This window comes from Osmia bicornis, chromosome 3 (assembly GCF_907164935.1).
Source record: "Osmia bicornis bicornis chromosome 3, iOsmBic2.1, whole genome shotgun sequence".
NCBI lineage: Eukaryota > Metazoa > Arthropoda > Insecta > Hymenoptera > Megachilidae > Osmia > Osmia bicornis.
In genome coordinates this window covers 9,629,222-9,646,904 of record NC_060218.1, presented here as the reverse complement: position 1 = coordinate 9,646,904, position 17,683 = coordinate 9,629,222, and the positions used below count along the sequence as shown (strand labels likewise).

The following is a 17,683-nucleotide window of genomic DNA, read 5'->3' as shown; positions in this document are numbered from 1 at the left end:
TTCACAGTCGGCGAATAAGGCCGACTTATTGTTAGTTAAGGAATAGATGCTTAAGCTTTGCTTATTCGGCGACTGTGAATCTGACGGATGTCTTAAGCTTATGCTTAAGACCAGCTTAGAAATAAGTTGCGACTCTGAATACAGCCCCCAAATCACTGTATCCTCGTATCCTTTGTACCCCTGAATCCCTTTCATCCCAGCACTTCTTATATCCTTGTATTCCTTGTTTTCCTGCATTCCTTACATTCCGGCATCCCTTATATTCCTGTATCTTTTATATCCCTGTATTAATTATACTCCTTACAGCCATGCAACCCTTACATCCCTGCATTCCTTACATCACTTTGTAATTCCCAAACTTTCAATTTTAAACGCACCTACTCTAAATACAACAATTTCAAACAAGAAACCAAGTGTGCATCATGTTTTCCTTTTAATAACATTCAATAGATAAGTTCGGGCTCGTTATTACACAACGTTGCGTCATTACGATAATCAGAATGTTATCGCAGCAAGTTTCTCTAGAAACAGCCATTTGCAACGTTCATCTAATCCTACATTGATTAAGTAAAAGTCAATGCACTAAGTAATTCATTGCAATCTATTCTATCAATGTTATTTAGAGAATAAAAAAAAATCATGTTTACGATTTTGAAACAAACATCACCCCCATATATGTGTACATTATACATCATTACTCTATATGTATATGCATAGAAAAGAGATGAAATAGAAATAGATAACACTGAAAGGAGAAATAAATCTGTGTGGTAGAGGGGATTTGTCGAAAGGAACTTGAAAAACATGTATGACCGCAAATACACCGTATGCACTAACAGTATACGTATGGGACATGTTAACTTGTGAAGCATCGTGTATCTCCAGGCAAGGCTTTTTACGAAATTCGACTTTGGTCGAGCCACAGGGTCTTGCACGTTCCAAAATATAGTATTGTATGTAAATTACGTTGAAGAGATAAGGTTTATTCATTATCGCAACCGTGAACTCTCAATCGACGTTCGACCACGATGGTACTCAGTAAATTCTCTACTCGATTACTGAACACTCGTGCGTCCCTGTTTTGGAATTATTCCGCGGATAAATTGTTGCCACGTGAAAATGTCAGACGGATACATTTCAACTACTATACCGACAAAAGTAACAACGCACCCGGTAAGTGAAATTATCTCTTCCTGATGTAATATTTATATCTGCTTGGCTAGTGTGTCACCGTCTGAAGAATTCCCGCCAAAATAGAAACACATTAATTTTTACCTATTATCCAACCGTGAGTTAGTTTTGACCTAATGTTAGCAACGAAGAAGTTTGAATCAAAAAGGTTGACTGAAAGTATAACTTGACAGCTGTAGCCATTAGCACAATCGATTTAATACCACTTCCTTACTGAGTGCAGATATAGATGCAATAATCTATAAACGTCAGATGTGAATAAATTTAAATGGAATGATAACGTTTCAGGTGAGACTGAAAAGATGAATATGTATCAAGCGATAAATAATGGACTTCGTTCAGCGTTGACCAAAGATTCCGACGCAGGTATTAATAATAAACAATCAATTCTTAAGATTCAGGTTTATAAAGTATGTATTACGACACAGTCAGAATGTTTACTAAAAAGTTGCTGTTATCTTATCTTTCAACATTGATAACATACTAATTATAACACATACCTACATTGAGTGTTGATGACAAATCTTTTTTTTTTTTTAATTTAGTGATATTTGGCGAGGATGTCGCATTCGGAGGTGTTTTCCGATGTACGATGAATCTCCAAAAAGAATTTGGACGCGATCGAGTTTTCAATACGCCGCTTTGTGAACAAGGAATCGCTGGTTTTGGAATTGGTTTAGCGACTGCCGGTGTAACAGCGATCGCAGAAATTCAATTCGCTGATTACATATTTCCTGCTTTCGATCAAGTAATTACATATTACCAATTTAAGGCAAATTTTACATTCTTTAACCCTCTATAGCCCAAATTTCTTACACTTAAGAAAAGAGCTTACTAAATAATTAATACACTTACTTTTAGGTCATACGTACGAATGAAACACGATATTGATTCCATGACTCTAAAACAATTAATATATTTATTACTTCAAAGTTGCATGGGTGGGTAGAGGGTTAAATAATTTCGTATTACGATATTGTTACATATGTTTAATACAAATTTAATCTATTTTATCTGTAGCTGGTAAACGAGGCAGCCAAGTTCAGATACCGAAGTGGCGGAGAGTTCGACTGTGGTAAATTAACGATACGAGCGCCCTCTGGAGCTGTCGGCCATGGCGGTCTCTACCATTCACAAAGTCCTGAAGCTTATTTTGCACATACGCCAGGTTTAAAGGTGTATATTAACATTGATTAAATCCATTAATTATAGCTCTGCAATCGACTCATTTGATCAAAATTTAAAATGATCCCTAGCTTGTCGATAACTGTAATCACTGTAGGATCTTAAAGAACTGATTTACCCAATGTCGGTAGAGTAAATTCTTTACCTCACATTAAATATACGTGTTTCGTTTAATAAGTAATAGATGGTGCACAGTACATAATCTTAGACTGAAAATGGATTCGAAGTAGAATGAGCCCCATATGTGGTCAGACACTTCAGATATCATTTCGTACTCCTTTTTGACCTCTAAATATCTGTGACTACTTAATATGATTTAATTTTTAATTAAATCATCGTAAAGTTGATGATGAATAAATGCAAAAGGTATACAAACTTATAGAAGCAAATTTCTATGCTCAAGGATGTTCTTCATTCCTCGATGACACGCTTTGGTGTTATAGTCGTTGGATTTTAACTTTCTGCAAGGGATTTCATGAATATTGTACGGCACATGTACTTTACGTATGCATGAAGAAAGTTTTCTTGATACTGACACTATAGATCGCTGTATTTCTTAGCACGTTGTTAGCTATAGTAGAAATGGTCATACCTGGCACGGTATACTATAATTATGATTATACAGAACACGATTGTTCCATTTTTCAATTTAAACTTTTTAAATTAACTCTTCTTATCCCAAGTTTTATTTGCAATGTTTAAAAATTTGATAAGGTAATTAAATATTACATAAATTCTCAAATAATTGAATTAAAGTATTCTTAACTTAAATATTGTATTTATAGGGTTGTTGCAACCTCGTTAGAGGTTATATAATATTAATGCAATTTAGGATTATTTTTAATATTTTTTTATTTGTCTTGTTTTATTTATTCAATTATATTGAAGCTGTAGCATTAGTAATCGAAGTGTTGCTAATCATTTTCACCACAGTAGTCATCGTATTAACAACTAAATACACAGTAATGATAATAATCGTACAAATGATACACTACAAAGTCACAATCTCTCGTGAACAATAAATATTGTAGACAGGGAATTAGATAGAACAACACTCCTAGCACATACCAACGTCAACAATCATTTCGCTGAATATCAGTGTAGCAATCAGCGTGTTAAACGTCAACGTCACATTTCATTTTCATCGGAAAGATGCTTTCAAGTGGAATAAGGTCGTTCGTCTTCTAAATTCTTATCTGGTAGAACGGGTTAATGAAATATACCTGAATTATCTTTTGCAGATCGTTATTCCCCGAGGGGCGAGACACGCGAAAGGTCTTTTGTTGAGCTGCATAGAAGAACCGGATCCTTGTATCATATTCGAGCCAAAAATACTGTATCGCACGGCGATCGACGAGGTGCCGACAACCGATTACAAGATTGAAATCGGCAAGGCTGAAATTGTTAAAGAAGGTAGGCGTATAAGCATTGGCGTAACTATAGTAGGATCTTTCCTGGGGTGGGCCAGCTCCACAGATTATTAGAATATTAAAATTTCACAATTTTTTAATTTTTTAATATTTATGCTTTTGAATCTTAGAACCTTAACATTTCAAAATAGTAAGGGGACTATCCCACATTTTTGGGACGTCTAGGCCCACCCTGGGAGGTCAGGAATCTCAATTTTATAATTTTTAAACTTTTGAATTTTAGAATCTTAGCGCCTCAAAATGGTAAGGTGAGCCATCCCACATTTTGGGGGAAACTAACCCCTCCCTAGGGCTCAGGAATATTAGTATCTCAGAATTTTGAAATTTTTAAGTTTTTGAATCTAAGAACTTTAGCATCTCAGAATAATGAGGGGACAAAGCCCACTCTGGGAGGCCCAGGAATATTAGGATCTCAGAATTTTATAATTTTCAAGCGTTTGAATCTTAGAATATTAACATCACAGAATAATGAGGGGACCATCCTCCATTTTGGGGGGCACCAGGTCCACCCTGACCCCTTCCTAGTTACGCCAATGTCTACATAAATGACTGGTCCTCGAAACAGATTTCGAAACACTTTCGGTTTACGCAACGACATTATCTAAGATAATGCCCTCTGGGTATAAATCGTATTTTAGAACCAATATTATTCGTAATAATCGTCCAAAATTTCATATCTCTTTGTTGAGACACCAAACACGTTTCACATATTGGTAAACCGCGTTTTGCAAATAGAACAACGCAAAAAGGGTTGCAATGCGGATAATGAACGTTCCAGTATGTTTTACTGTAATCATCCTTTCATTATCCGATCGTCGCAGCACGCGCGATCATCGGTCCTGAAACATAATAGGCGACAAAAGGATAAACGTAATCGCGAGACGGGTAAGGTGAAACGAGCTAGAGGTGTGCGAGTACTCGTAATTTACAAGCCGAGCTGAACTCGCTTCGATTGTTCGAGCCGAGTCGATCGCTTGAATTTGCCGAGCTACTCGAAATCGACGAACTGTTTGATATAAAAGCGAGCTACTCGAAAAAATCGAACTACTCGAATATTCGAGCCCTTGTGAAACTTCGATTTACGAGGGCTCGAATATTCGAGTAGTTCGATTTGTTCGAGTAGCTCGGCAAATTCAAGCGATCGACTCGGCTCGACCTACCGATCATTGTTCGACTCGAAATTCGAGTACTCGAATAAATCGAGTACTCGCACACCTCTAAAACGAGCCTATACAGAACGTGTACGTTTCCTCATAGGTGATGCCGTGACACTGGTGGGTTGGGGTACACAGGTGCACGTATTGCTGGAGGTGGCCGATCTCGTCCAGGAGAAGCTCGACGCGTCCTGCGAGGTAATAGACCTCGTTTCTATCCTGCCTTGGGACGCGGAACTCGTTTGCAAGGTAATTTCGTCATGATAATTTGCTCCGTTTTCACGCGTTATTGCAACCAGATCGTTTTGCATGCGTTACGTTTAAACATGACTGTTACGTTTGCCCGACTATTACGTGGGCTTACGTCCTTCGTCGAAACGAGACAGGGAAAGAAATCGTGTTCGAAGGAAGGAGAGAAACTTAGATATGCAGCATTTTAATCTTACTATTCGCTTATCGAGATCATGGTTTCGTTTCGATTGTGAAACACAGCGAGAAGGTGGAGACACGTTTATCTGTGACTTAGAGAAATCTTGTAGTGTCAGAGGATGAATTTTAAGGACACGTGAAAGTGATTTTAATTTGAGGTGTTAATTTAGTTTGAAGGTACTGGGGAAAGTACTTAGGTGATTTACAAGCTTTCAAGAGGCAAAAGCAGCAGGTGGGAATTATGAAATTTTAGAACCTTAGAATCTTAAGATCTTAGAACTTGAGAAACTTAGAATCTTAAAATCTTAGAATTTTAGATACTTAGAATCTCAAAATCTTAGAATTTTAGAACCTTAGAATCTTCAAATTTTGGAATTTTGGAATTTCGGAATTTATGTTTTAGAATCGGTTTGATTATTAAAATATCCGAAAAAATTTGAAGTGAGATATTATTTTATTTTGAACATACCTGCGATAATAGCGTAATTCATCAGACGTTTTGCAACCTTTTTAGCAGTATCTATACGGGGTCAGGCAGTTATCGGATAACATACGTACAGAAAGTTGATTTCTACTAATGCACCGCAATAATCGTTACATATCGAAACATACAATCCAATGACGAAACTACTTGATTGTAGAAACAGCGAAAAAAAAGCGCCTTTACGATTTATTCTGTCACGAATTTCTAATTGCATTCTTTTCGTTCAGTTTCAAAACATCGACGAGGAAACTTTTAACTTTCGAAATTCGTAGAAAAAGAATTCAGAATTCCTTCCTTTGCGAAATGACTTACGAAACCCGGATAAAACGCGATAGTACATTTTTTCCTCTCTGATCATTACGATTTAATTAGCGGCTCGTTAATGCTCTCTGCTCGTTTCTATCACCTTTCTCTCCGATCAGAATATTCTAGGGTTCTAAAATTCACATTTTCTACAATTTTTAAATTCTTAAATTTTTATGTTCGCTTAATTCGTTATTTATCTGTACTAGTACTGGATAGATTTGTTAATCTTTCTAACAGCTTCAAAGACGGAGATATTTAATTTCAAGTTTATTTCATGGTGTTTGAAAGTTAGAAGACAAGCGTTGTCACAGAATTCGTAAAGTAAAGGAAAGCAACGTTCACTCGTCCGAATTACGACTCGAATATCGTGCTGATTTATGCTAATCGATCTTTAGCCGCTTAATGATATGCCGATTGTACGGTATGCAGTTAAACATTATACAGGTGGTACGCGGACACGGCGACTACAGAGGGAAGGTGAGCGTAATTGAAAACCAGTTTCCCGTAATTTCGATATGTTCACGGATTCTCTCTGTCGACGATACTTGTTTCTGACTCTTGTGACAAAGTTGCCTGTCAGATGGAAAATTTCAAACGTTATTGAATTGGGAAAAATAGTAATGTTCTGTAGAATTCTGTGAAAGGATCTAAGATAGCCGTATTATGCGGATGTTCGTGCAATTATAAATAAGGAGTGATGGGTTAGCAATTCTAGTTATACAATCCAAAAATTTCACAATTTTTAGACTTAAGATCCTCAAATTCTAAAATTCCAAAGTTCCAAAGTTCCAAAAATCCTGTGGGAAAGGTAGTGAATGAAATCGACTCCATCAACTCCGTTCGGTATTCTAGGTTTATTTCCGTTCTGACTCTGTCAACGTGTTACCAAGATTCTCTTCTGCGCTCGGCCATCCTCTCCGTTAAAAAGCGTTCAGAGAAGGAAGGGAAAGAGAGGATGGAGAAAGAGAGAAAATAGAGAACGAAAAAAAGGTCTAAATATTATAGTGAAGTGTCGATAAGGGCAGCGGAAAGAAATCATAAATATGTGGTGAAACGGCTCGCCCGAACCTGAGAGCTGACACTACCCAGGCCCGGGCGAGGCTCTGAAACAAACACGAAAGGAGATAATAGAAATTTTGACTCGCTCGGGTCTGGTTACCAAATGCGTACTTGACCAGGCCCGACGTGCACGAAGAAAGGAAAAGAAAAATGAAAAGACAGCGGCGTATGTGGTGCGCCGGTCACCACAATCCAAAGTTCCAAAGTTCTATAGTTCCAAAGTTCTAAAGTTTCAAAGTTGCGAAGTTCTCAACTTCCAAAGTTCCAAAATTCCAGTGTTTCAAAGTTCTAAAGTTCTAAAGTTCCAAAGTTCCAAAATTCTAAAATCTTAAAATTTCAAAAATTCTAAAATCCTAAATAAATCCGAGACCTAGCTCACCTCAGAAAAAAATTCTAGTCGCGTCGCCTCATCATCTGATTTGCCATCGATCAAAGTTAAGAAGATGATGGCGAGTGGACGAAGTTCTGAAAGTAGCATGGAAGGTCAGTCGACATCTGAAATGTCACCGAAACCTGCACTCATTCGTCGTGCATACATTCTCGGGGTACTATCGAGTTACCGTTTCTAATGATTTACAACTACACGGACAGGCGTGTGTTAATTGAACGCGTGTGCGGCTACATGTCTTAATTACACGCGACGTTCGCTCGTTTTCTAATGATTCGACGATCGCCACGAAACCGATCCATTCGATCGGATATATTAACGTGTCACTTAACGTCTGGCTGCATATAAATTATTATTACGCCAGTCAATATGGGACGATGTATAAATCATTCGTGAATTGATCCGCGAAACAGCATGCTTCGTAAAACGAATTACATTTCGTGACATGTGATAGGATATTAAGTATGGATACTTTTACAATACTCACACGTATTGCTGTAGTAAACACTTTCAATTATTTTTACAATTTCTATAGCATTCTGTTTTTTATCGAATCAGTAAGATACAACACGTTAATTATCACAGTAGAAACAACCGTATGTGGTCAGACATATGAAAAAATCAATAATTAATACACTGACTGCTTTGGGATCTTATGTGGCTGATGAGTACTTCAAATTTAATAATAGAAACACAAAGACAAATTTTGAATAATAATATTTATCTGTATAATATTTAATATTGCAGTCGGTGAAGAAAACTGGAAGACTCGTCGTCGCCCATGAGGCACCCTTAACGAATGGATTTGGAGCAGAGATAGCCTCGACGATTCAGGTAAAAATTCATTGCTTCAAAGAGTTACAAAATTGAAACATTTTCACACTTAGTTTCTCTCCAGATAAATTGAATTCGAAGGAAATTTCTATGTTTCAAAATGAACGTTGCATAGTAATATCGTGGCCAATTGTGCAGTGTAACGTGAAACAACTTGATGTAATTAAAGCATGCTTTAATTCAGCCGCTCTCGGATCGACTTATTAGCAGCGTGGTCCGATCGTATAAACGAGATTTTAAGTTATTCTAATTACGAAATTATTTATTCGTGGCGCGTGCACGCAGCGCTCCGTACCCAAAATGTATTAGATGCATGTTCAATGCATCGTCGGAATGTGGCAGGATATCATTACGCGTATTTTCTGTTACGTCAGCCGGTACACTTCGTGACGGTTCGATACGCTTCAGCTTGCCCGCTTCTACAAACTTACGCCTTGCAAAACTTTAATCCTACCGCTAAATCAGCGAACGGATAGCTCGTTTGTAATCCAGATATTCGACTAATAATACGATCCCGAGCCTGTTTGTCGCTCGATATGACAAATCTCTTACGAAACCGCTGCAATTATCGCGATACACTTTTAACTTCGCGTTAACGGAGTCAATAATTGATACTTGGGAGAAATATTTTTACAAATGGGCGCTTAAATGGCAAATGATATTCACCCTCGGACGGCGGACCAGGGAGAGGGCCTCAATTTTAATTTAATTTCGTATTTCCTATATTCTCATTTTTTTTAAATTATTTTTCAAATATACGAAACCTTTTTGTTTGATTAAAAATTATACATTCAACTTTAAGTTAATATCCTTATATATATGTTTTTTTAATTTGGGTCACGATTGACCCAGATTCCGCTGTTCAAGGATTAATCCTATTTGCATTATATGAAATAATGACAAAATATACCTCTATTGTCATATTGTTTTAATTGGAAATGTTTGTTGAATAGGAGGAATGTTTTCTGAATTTGGAAGCTCCGGTACAAAGGGTCACCGGTTGGGACAGTCCCTTCCCTCATGTATTCGAACCGTTTTATCTACCCGATAAGTGGAGATGCTTCGCGTCTGTCAGAAACGTGCTGAACTACTGAGAAAGCAGGGATATTCTACTTAAGAAGACGATGCAGTGGAATACGTCGGAAACCTGTTGCCTGTGCGGACGTTCGCCCTCGAGAACACGCCAGATACGACATCGATTTTTCTACGGCCTCGCAATACCATCCTCGAGTTACCTACTCGAAAGCTATTTTCACTCAATTTTATCAGTTATTTTTATTAATGAAACCCTATCATCGTCGTTATTGAAAGATATTCACGTTGAAATACACGTTGATTTGTTGTTTGAAGATTTAACATGTTCGCCTCCGCTGCAAATTTAATTCAAACAAAATAATACGAACAAGTGGAAAAGTTAAATTGAAAAATAAGTCAGTTGCAGTAAACACCATGACATTTAGGATGTTGATGATCTGTTTTATAATGTATTTTGTTATGGCGGTCAATGTTAACGCGACTTTAAAACATTCATACATTTTTCAACGTTATCAAAGAAAAGTAATCTCAAAAATAAATTAAGTAGTTTATTGTGTACCGTCTAACCTTTTCTTTCTACAATGAAGTAATAAAGGAACATGATATTGTGTTCCAGTAGAAATGATTAATATTCCTTCCTGAAGCTTTATTATAATGTAACCTTCGGTGGAAAATGAAAAAAATTAATCGCTAGAAATTCTCATCTCTATTTCTTTTCAGTTAGAACAGCTATCGTCCCGAGATCTAGTCATCTATTTACACGTCTCGTAAATCTTCAACGCAGACGAATAAACGCTAAGCAACGTTAACGTGCCTGCCACCAATTCGAACGTGAATAAAAATAAACTTATTCGATGTAGCTCGTCGAAACGAAGACGAGTTCAATCTCTACTATAGTAATTGTGAAATTTTTTAACAAAATTTACATCATGTTCTCATTCAACTTTTGTATGAACAACCAAGTACCAAGGTAGTTATTTCTACTTTTTTTTTTTTAATCCTTCATAATTTTGTGAAAGTATTACAAAATCACTTGGGATTCTCATGCTTGAGATACTATTAATACAAATTCGAAATATTGAAGCTTCAATGGCTACCTAGGTATACAGCAACCCAGCCAAGCGCTAACCAAGAGCTAAAATATGGCGGCTCAGTTTTGCAAAGGAAGTTGGCGTTGCACACATTATCTTTGACAAAAGTCAAAGATTGAAAATGGTAGCCGGATCCACGCTAACCAAGTCAAGGGTTAATAAAAATTAGAAATATTGAAGCTTCAATCAATGGCCACCCACATACACAGCAACCCAGCCAAGGATTAAACATGGCGGCTCAATTTTGCAAAGGAAATTGCCTCTACACACATTTACGTCAGTGTAAGTGTCCAAAATAAAAATCGCAAAAAAGATTCAAAGTGGTAGCCGGATCCACGCTAACCCAGGGTTAAAATGCCATGGCACTTTGCGGAGGAAATGAATAAAAATTGGAAATATTGAAGTTTCAATCGATGGCCACCCAGATACACAGCAACCCAGCCAAGGATTAAACATGGCGGTTCAATTTTGCAAAGGAAATTGCCTCTACACACATTTACGTTGGTATAAGTTTCGAAAATAAAAATTGCAAATAAAGATTCAAAGTGGTTGCCGGATCCACGTTAACCCAGCGAAGGGTTAAAACGCCAGGGCACTTTGCGGAGGAAGTTGAAAGGGACCGATTGGCCGGCAGCTTTTATTGTTCTCGTAGCCGATGTACGATGTCCGTGACCCAAATCTTGTCGATGGCCAAACGGATAAATCCTTTCCTGTTCGACGGAACGGCCACGAAAGATGATACAAAATCGTGCCGCGACGAGCGAGTAGTCCCTTTGAATCGATATTCGCAATTAGAACGGACGTGCCTACCGGTTTTTACAGAATATCTAGGTCAAGTCTGTCTTTAGCTGTAAAATCGAGCGGCCGATCGTGTGGACCATGCGTGGCAACGTAATATCTTAATCAAGGCTTCAGTCTCAGGTGTTGCACCGGCCGAGATCGTATCCTTGAAGAAGGCGAGACCAGGCTTGCCGATAGAACGCACGATTTTACGACCTCAATCGAAAGATCGGCAAAGACGGAGAGAAAGAAAGGAGTAGTTTTGAATAATGTATAAAATAACGATTGAGACAGGATAACGATGATAAGCTCGAAGCTTTCGTTGACATTTAACGATCCTAAACGATTCATCGATCGTTTCTCCGCCGGAATTCATTGAAAATCGAGTGTCTGTCACGGAGCGGTAGACAGAAGTGGAGGATCGATTCGTCGACGGATCGGAATCCTGACGAAATTCAGCCGAGAAAAGAAACGATCGAGGTAAGCGAAGGAAGTGTGCGTTCGCTCGGTTGTGTGCGCTCGCACCGTATTTTGTAATTTGAAAGGGAAACCACATTCTTTCACTGTGTATTATGATACGTGAAAGTTGGCAACTGTGCACACCGTCGAAGCGCACAGGCAGTAGAAACAGAAAGGTAGAGAAAGAAGGAAAAACGAGAGACTTGAAGAGAGCGAGAGAGAGAGAGAGAGAGAAAGAGGTAAGAGGAAAGGAGAGAATGGCGAGGAGAGAGAAACAGAAAGAAAGAAAGAACGAGAGCCAGTCGCCAGTCGAAGGTATAGACTATATCGAAGGTCGACGAGTTGCCTTTTTATTAGCCGATTTTTGCGGGAATAGAGCAACGGCTCGTGCACGCTAACATATGGGGCCGATGCGTTCGTAGACGTCAAAAGTTGACGGATCCTCGATCGCGGTAACGAGATCACCGCGATGAATCGATGTGCCTGCGAAAGCACCGTCCGTCGAACCGATCCCGATGATCGGAATCGACGATCGGGCCGATTGCGCGATTTCTATTAAGCCGTTGCATATCGAGCGGGCGATTTCGAAACGTAAACGGTCTAACGAGATTTCATGACATAAAAGTATTTCAGAATGCCACCTATGGTGCATCAATTTGAAGCTCAAGCTTCTATAAAATGGACTACAAAAAGCCTCCGGTAATATTCATAACAGGAAACGAATGGTTTCAAATGATAGCAAACAATAGACATTCCAAGATATTTGATTATGAAAATTATTGGTATTTGTACGGTTCTGATAAGAAGATGTAAATCTCCAGATTAATTAAGCCTCGATCAATTTTCGAGTACTTTTTAATTAATTAATATTATTTTTAACCGACACTTTCACGAATAAATCTGCCATTTCGTTCGGGGTGAATAAGAAACGATTTCACGAATTTGCTATCGGACCACTTCGTACTTTTGAAACAACAAACGAGAACTTATGGTTCACTCGGTCACGAGTAACGACTGCGCTCCTTAATATGGCTCTTATCAAATTTATGATACTTGTCGAGATTAATGGATCAAGTTATTGCGAGTTTGTTTTTCGTCCTTTATTTTTTGGCTGACTTTTGGATAAATGCGGAATAACGTACACATTGCGAGTCGAGGAACACTCTAGCTGGCGCAGTAGATACAGATTTTCCTGGTAAGACATAGACAATCTGAACTATCAACGATATTAACAATTTTCAATCTACTGCTGCAATTTATTATTCAAAACAACCAGGATACATTATAATAGAATTTACCTACAATTTATAATTTTGCCATTTTTTAACTGTTTCATTAAATTAAATTAATAATGCCTAGAAGCTATAATTTTTCCATTTTTTAATTATTTAATTAAATTAGATTAAGAATGCCTACAACTTATCATTCTTCCATTTTTTAATCATTTAATTAAATTAAATTAATAAAACCATACGTAGGTATTGATGGTACTAAAAATTTCTTTTATATTCTGTATTTTTGCAATTATTTCGCTAGCGCCAGGTACCAGTGACCCTCGTGCCAGTCACCCTGTTAATAAGTTAACAAAACGACGTTAATTGAATTTCTCGGCACGTGTCGGAGGCGAGCACGTCGAGCTGGTTGAGATTCAACAATCGTACGACCGCGACGATTTTATTATGCTGATTCACAACGAGCCCGTAAAATGACGTTTCCACCGAACGATGCAGCCCGGGTCAATATTGTTCTCCAGGTGCACCGATTGGACGCCTGTAAAAATTTCCATCGATCAGTGACGTATTTACGACGCTTTCGAAACTTACAGCTGCGCTTTTATCTTATCGAGGAACAATTTCTTTCTGTCGTTTTACACGTGCCAAATTACACTGACGGTTTAAAGGTACCACTTATAACGTGAATATCTAACACACTTGTCTAATTGCGAAATAACGCGTTTGCAAAAGAAAACGATGCACATTATTTTTTTTTATAAACACACAAATATCCACAGTCTAATAATAACGAAGAAACGACTGGTATAATAATGAAATAACAGGATAGAAAAACTGTGGAAACGGACTGTTAACGCTTTCTACGATTCAGTCTGAATTCCATTCTATCTGGATATTCGTGCCACACGAAACGGGATGCAATTGCTAGCGCAAAAGCGAGCAAAAGTTGCCGGCTGATACGCAATGCAGCGAAGGTGCAGTGGCATTTAACGGGTCTACCTCGTCCGTTCAGTCGAGTGCAGTCGCGCAGCTGTTGTCTAGGTAAAACGCATTAGCTGTGAAAAATGCGAAAGTTTACTTTATTAATATGGTAATGACAAGCCGTTTAAATAAAAACAACAAAAGAAAAAAAAAAAAGAATAAGAAATGTCTGAGTAATAGCATTGGTCCTTGAAATTCTTCGCAGGACAAATCCTTTTTCGAATCCATTGAAACAATGTATGTATGGCGATGCAGGTGAGTTTGATTAAATGTCAGATATCCTTTCGTTCTAACGCCCGAGGAAAGTTACATGTTTGTTTAATTTAATCGCACCGCTGATAAGAGGTAAATAAATTGAAACTCGAGCACACTTATGTCAAAGTGTGTAAAATCAGTATAAAGTCATAAGACAAACGATTAAAGCGCGTATTATACGATACAAAGTCGTAAAACGATAAACCATAAATTAAAAGAGTTTATTGGATCACTTTCGATACAGGAAGAGTAACCGACGTACACATCATTGATCTATAAAACTGATCTTTATGGTTTCACGCCAAGTCTGAACAAGTTCGACATCAATTACGGTTATACAGAGCCGTTTATGAGAAATTAGCTCTCATTAGAGTGCATTAAAACTGCATTCGAGATAAACTGTTAATAATCCTGAAAATTTTGAAGGATTTAAAAGGTATTTAAAGTTTCAAACCGAAGCATAATACTTCGATTTATGTTTTAATTATATTTTAATGAAATATTTGATGGAATGTAATTCGTAGCGTCGGCCATTAGTACCAACGTGGCGGCGAACGTGTTGAAGAGTCACGTGCTTCCGTTCTACCGTCCACCATACGAGTGGTACGCATGATTCCTACACACAAAAGGGTTGATAGGGTAGATTATTGTACAGAAGATGAAAAGTAATCGATGTAAAAGGAAAATAGGTTTGATTGTGTGAGAATGTTCGCATTTTCCGCGTTGCCGGTGGCGCCTGGTTCCATCGCGACGACTAGGCCGGCAGCTTTCGGGCAAATTCGGGCAGACGCGCGGATTGCCTTCCGTGGTGGTGGGGGGAGTTACGCGGCGTTCGGGTCGAGTCGGGTGGGGCGACATCACGCCGGGACCGTGTAGCACGAGATCCTCGCAGTGTCGAATCCCGCCGGTCGTCTCGTTGTTCTTTTCCGTAATCGTTGTCGACTTCCTTCAATCGTCACCCTCGAACGCACGCACTACCGAGTACACGCGTGTGCATCAACCGTTTCCGGTTTCCCCAAAACTGTGCGCGACACGAACAAACATTTCGATTCTCTCGCTCGATTTTTCTGCCTGCCCGACCGACCACGTGACACGCTCTCGTACGTTACGGCACCGTACAATCGTAAAAGTGTTAGTTCCGTGAGTTTCGTCGCGCGACAAGAACATTCCGAAGACAAGGTTCACTGTGAATCGATCGATCATCGTCCTTTTAACCTGTACTTACAAACAGTAGTTGTTCGTCTTTCTCTCGTGGAAAGAGTAAGAAGCGTAGTGAGAGACCGGTGGATTCAGATATCGTACGGAGTGAAGGTTGTCCCGATCATGGAGGAGATGAATCGTAACGTCGAGAACCGATTACCAGAACAACAAACGGAAATGGAGATTCGTTCTGGGGACGTAACAAAGGACGAGCCGACACCGAGGAAGGAGACGAGCAAATCCGTCGTCGATCCCGGCCACGTTCTACCTCTGATGCAGGTAAGCTTACGTAACCTGACACGGTTGTGTGGGTCATATTAGCTCGCATGTCGTGTACCCACGATATTCTACCCATATAATGGGCGATCCGCACGCGTGACGCAGAGTGTGCGCCGATGCTCGAGCGTGTCGTTAACCTAAGAAATTAAAAGGGATTTAAGTAGTTCGAGCGTCTAGTCGGACGCGGTTGATCTATCGAATCCTATGGAATCATGGCGGGCCGGCCATTAACGGACAATACGTATAACGTACATACGTGCTTTTTTCAAAGATATCCAACAACGATTTTCGTTGTTCTGTTCGACTGCAATGCCGGTTCTAGAAACGTGTCGTATTTCAACGGTACGTACAGAATCGTATCACGGTCGGTAATGCCGAGAAATGCTAGCGGAAAACATTGAATTTATATGGAACGACACTTATTAAATTAGCATAACGGGTGTCCAGACATGATCCAGGGTGTTGGCCAATCACTGTCCTGGAATGTATTAATTTGCCGGTTAGAAACTTTGCTGCTAGAGAGGTGCCTGTCAGACACGTGACCTTTTTTTCTTCTCCCCCCCATCGAAGACGTATTGCACGAATCGTTGCGTGTTTCCACGAAATACGAGCACTATCGCTTTACCGGCTCGCTTTCGGTTTTGCGGTCAACTCGAATAAATTCATTTTCATGAAACAGATACAGGAACCCCTTTTCGAAAGGTCGAACGAAATATTGCGTTAACGGTGTTTCGCTGGTAAGACAATGGCGATATTAGCTGACTATGAAGCGTGCTTCCTTCTCGAAGCATTTTTAATGCTCCTATGAGCCCATTACATCCACCCACGCAACAACCGTTCTCCTATTGCTATTTCACTCGGAATGACGTCACTTCGGGCCGCCTGTCTCGATTCCAAAGGATCACTTCCGGAGCAATGGCACGAGTATCGATTGGCCGACACGCCTGAGACAAGATGCTGGCCGTGTAGGATGCGACATTGTTCTCCATTGATATTGAAATAAGGAAAAAGAACGTGTTTCACGCGTGGGATATATAATTGTGTGTTAGCCAGCGAATTTCAACGCGATAACGATATCTACAAGACATCGAGCTCGTTATTAGGAAACTGTAAAAAGTAGTGATTATCTTTCGCAAGTTATATATTTTCGAGTTTCTATGAGTCGCGTTACTATCATTTGAATAATTTCTCTGATAAATAACGAATAGCATTCAGACACGAATAAATATAGATAATACTTATTTTATTGTATCCTTAGTGATTGTTAGTGTAATAGTGGATACAACCACTGTGGCGGACGTGTTTTGCCGCTATGTACGTTTTCAAAATGGCGGCCATTAATTTTCAAATTGAAGCTTTCAGTTAGCTGTTTATTAATTTTCATTTATAAAACGATACAAGTTTTTTTCTGTAGATAGGAATCGGAGGTGGCGATGACCAATGACCCCCATAACAGTTAACGCGTTAAACATTGCCATTTTGCGATAGTTCAACTCGGAAAACATTTAATTAACCATTTCGTGATACGCTTACATGTTTTCTGAATATTAATAACAATATTGGTAATAATAATTACTCGTTATCTCTGTGCGTGGTAATTTATATGAAGTCAAGTCTGTTGTCCTATAAACGGCACGATAAATTTGTTTATTCTTGTAGAAACAAATTATAAGTTCTTGTCGAGCACGACGCGTGAAGGCAAACAAATTTATCCATCCTGTACTATTGAAAATAGAATCATAATACTGAGGGTCATATTTTTCTTCTGTTTCCTTTTTTCTTGTAAGGAATGTTCTTGCTGTAGGTATAGCCAGTCTAACGACGAATAACAGAACAGATTGAAATAGAAGGGATATTCTGTCATAGTTACTATCTGTACATAATAAGTGATAACCTTTTTCCCTGAAAAAT

The 17,683-nt window shown here is 38.8% G+C and overlaps 2 protein-coding genes across 2 annotated transcripts in view; both read left to right on the top strand.

The window, feature by feature from the left end:
* Positions 1-568: 568 nt before the first annotated feature.
* LOC114872504 (2-oxoisovalerate dehydrogenase subunit beta, mitochondrial) lies at positions 569-10,051 on the top strand. Its single transcript, XM_029179757.2, has 8 exons — positions 569-1,173; positions 1,480-1,557; positions 1,737-1,939; positions 2,212-2,367; positions 3,618-3,789; positions 5,064-5,209; positions 8,374-8,460; positions 9,414-10,051. Exons 1-8 carry the CDS (start codon positions 1,029-1,031, stop codon positions 9,552-9,554), a joined length of 1,128 nt encoding a protein of 375 aa, XP_029035590.2. The 5' UTR covers positions 569-1,028; the 3' UTR covers positions 9,555-10,051.
* Positions 10,052-15,148: 5,097 nt separating this feature from the next.
* Positions 15,149-17,683, top strand: part of LOC114872464 (terminal nucleotidyltransferase 5C) — an 85,123-nt gene continuing 82,588 nt past the window's right edge. The window contains exon 1 of the mRNA XM_029179679.2: positions 15,149-15,772. Within this exon, the coding sequence (XP_029035512.2) occupies positions 15,617-15,772 (156 nt within the window). The 5' untranslated portion in view covers positions 15,149-15,616. The remainder of the gene's footprint in view (positions 15,773-17,683) is intronic.

Coding starts and splice junctions, on each gene's coding strand:
- LOC114872504 (XM_029179757.2), top strand. CDS start 1,029: ATGGTACTCAGTAAATTCTCTACTCGATTACTGAACACTCGTGCGTCC. Junction 2,368..3,617: donor CACATACGCCAGGTTTAAAG/GTGTATATTAAC, acceptor TATCTTTTGCAG/ATCGTTATTCCCCGAGGGGC. Junction 8,461..9,413: donor AGATAGCCTCGACGATTCAG/GTAAAAATTCAT, acceptor TTTGTTGAATAG/GAGGAATGTTTTCTGAATTT.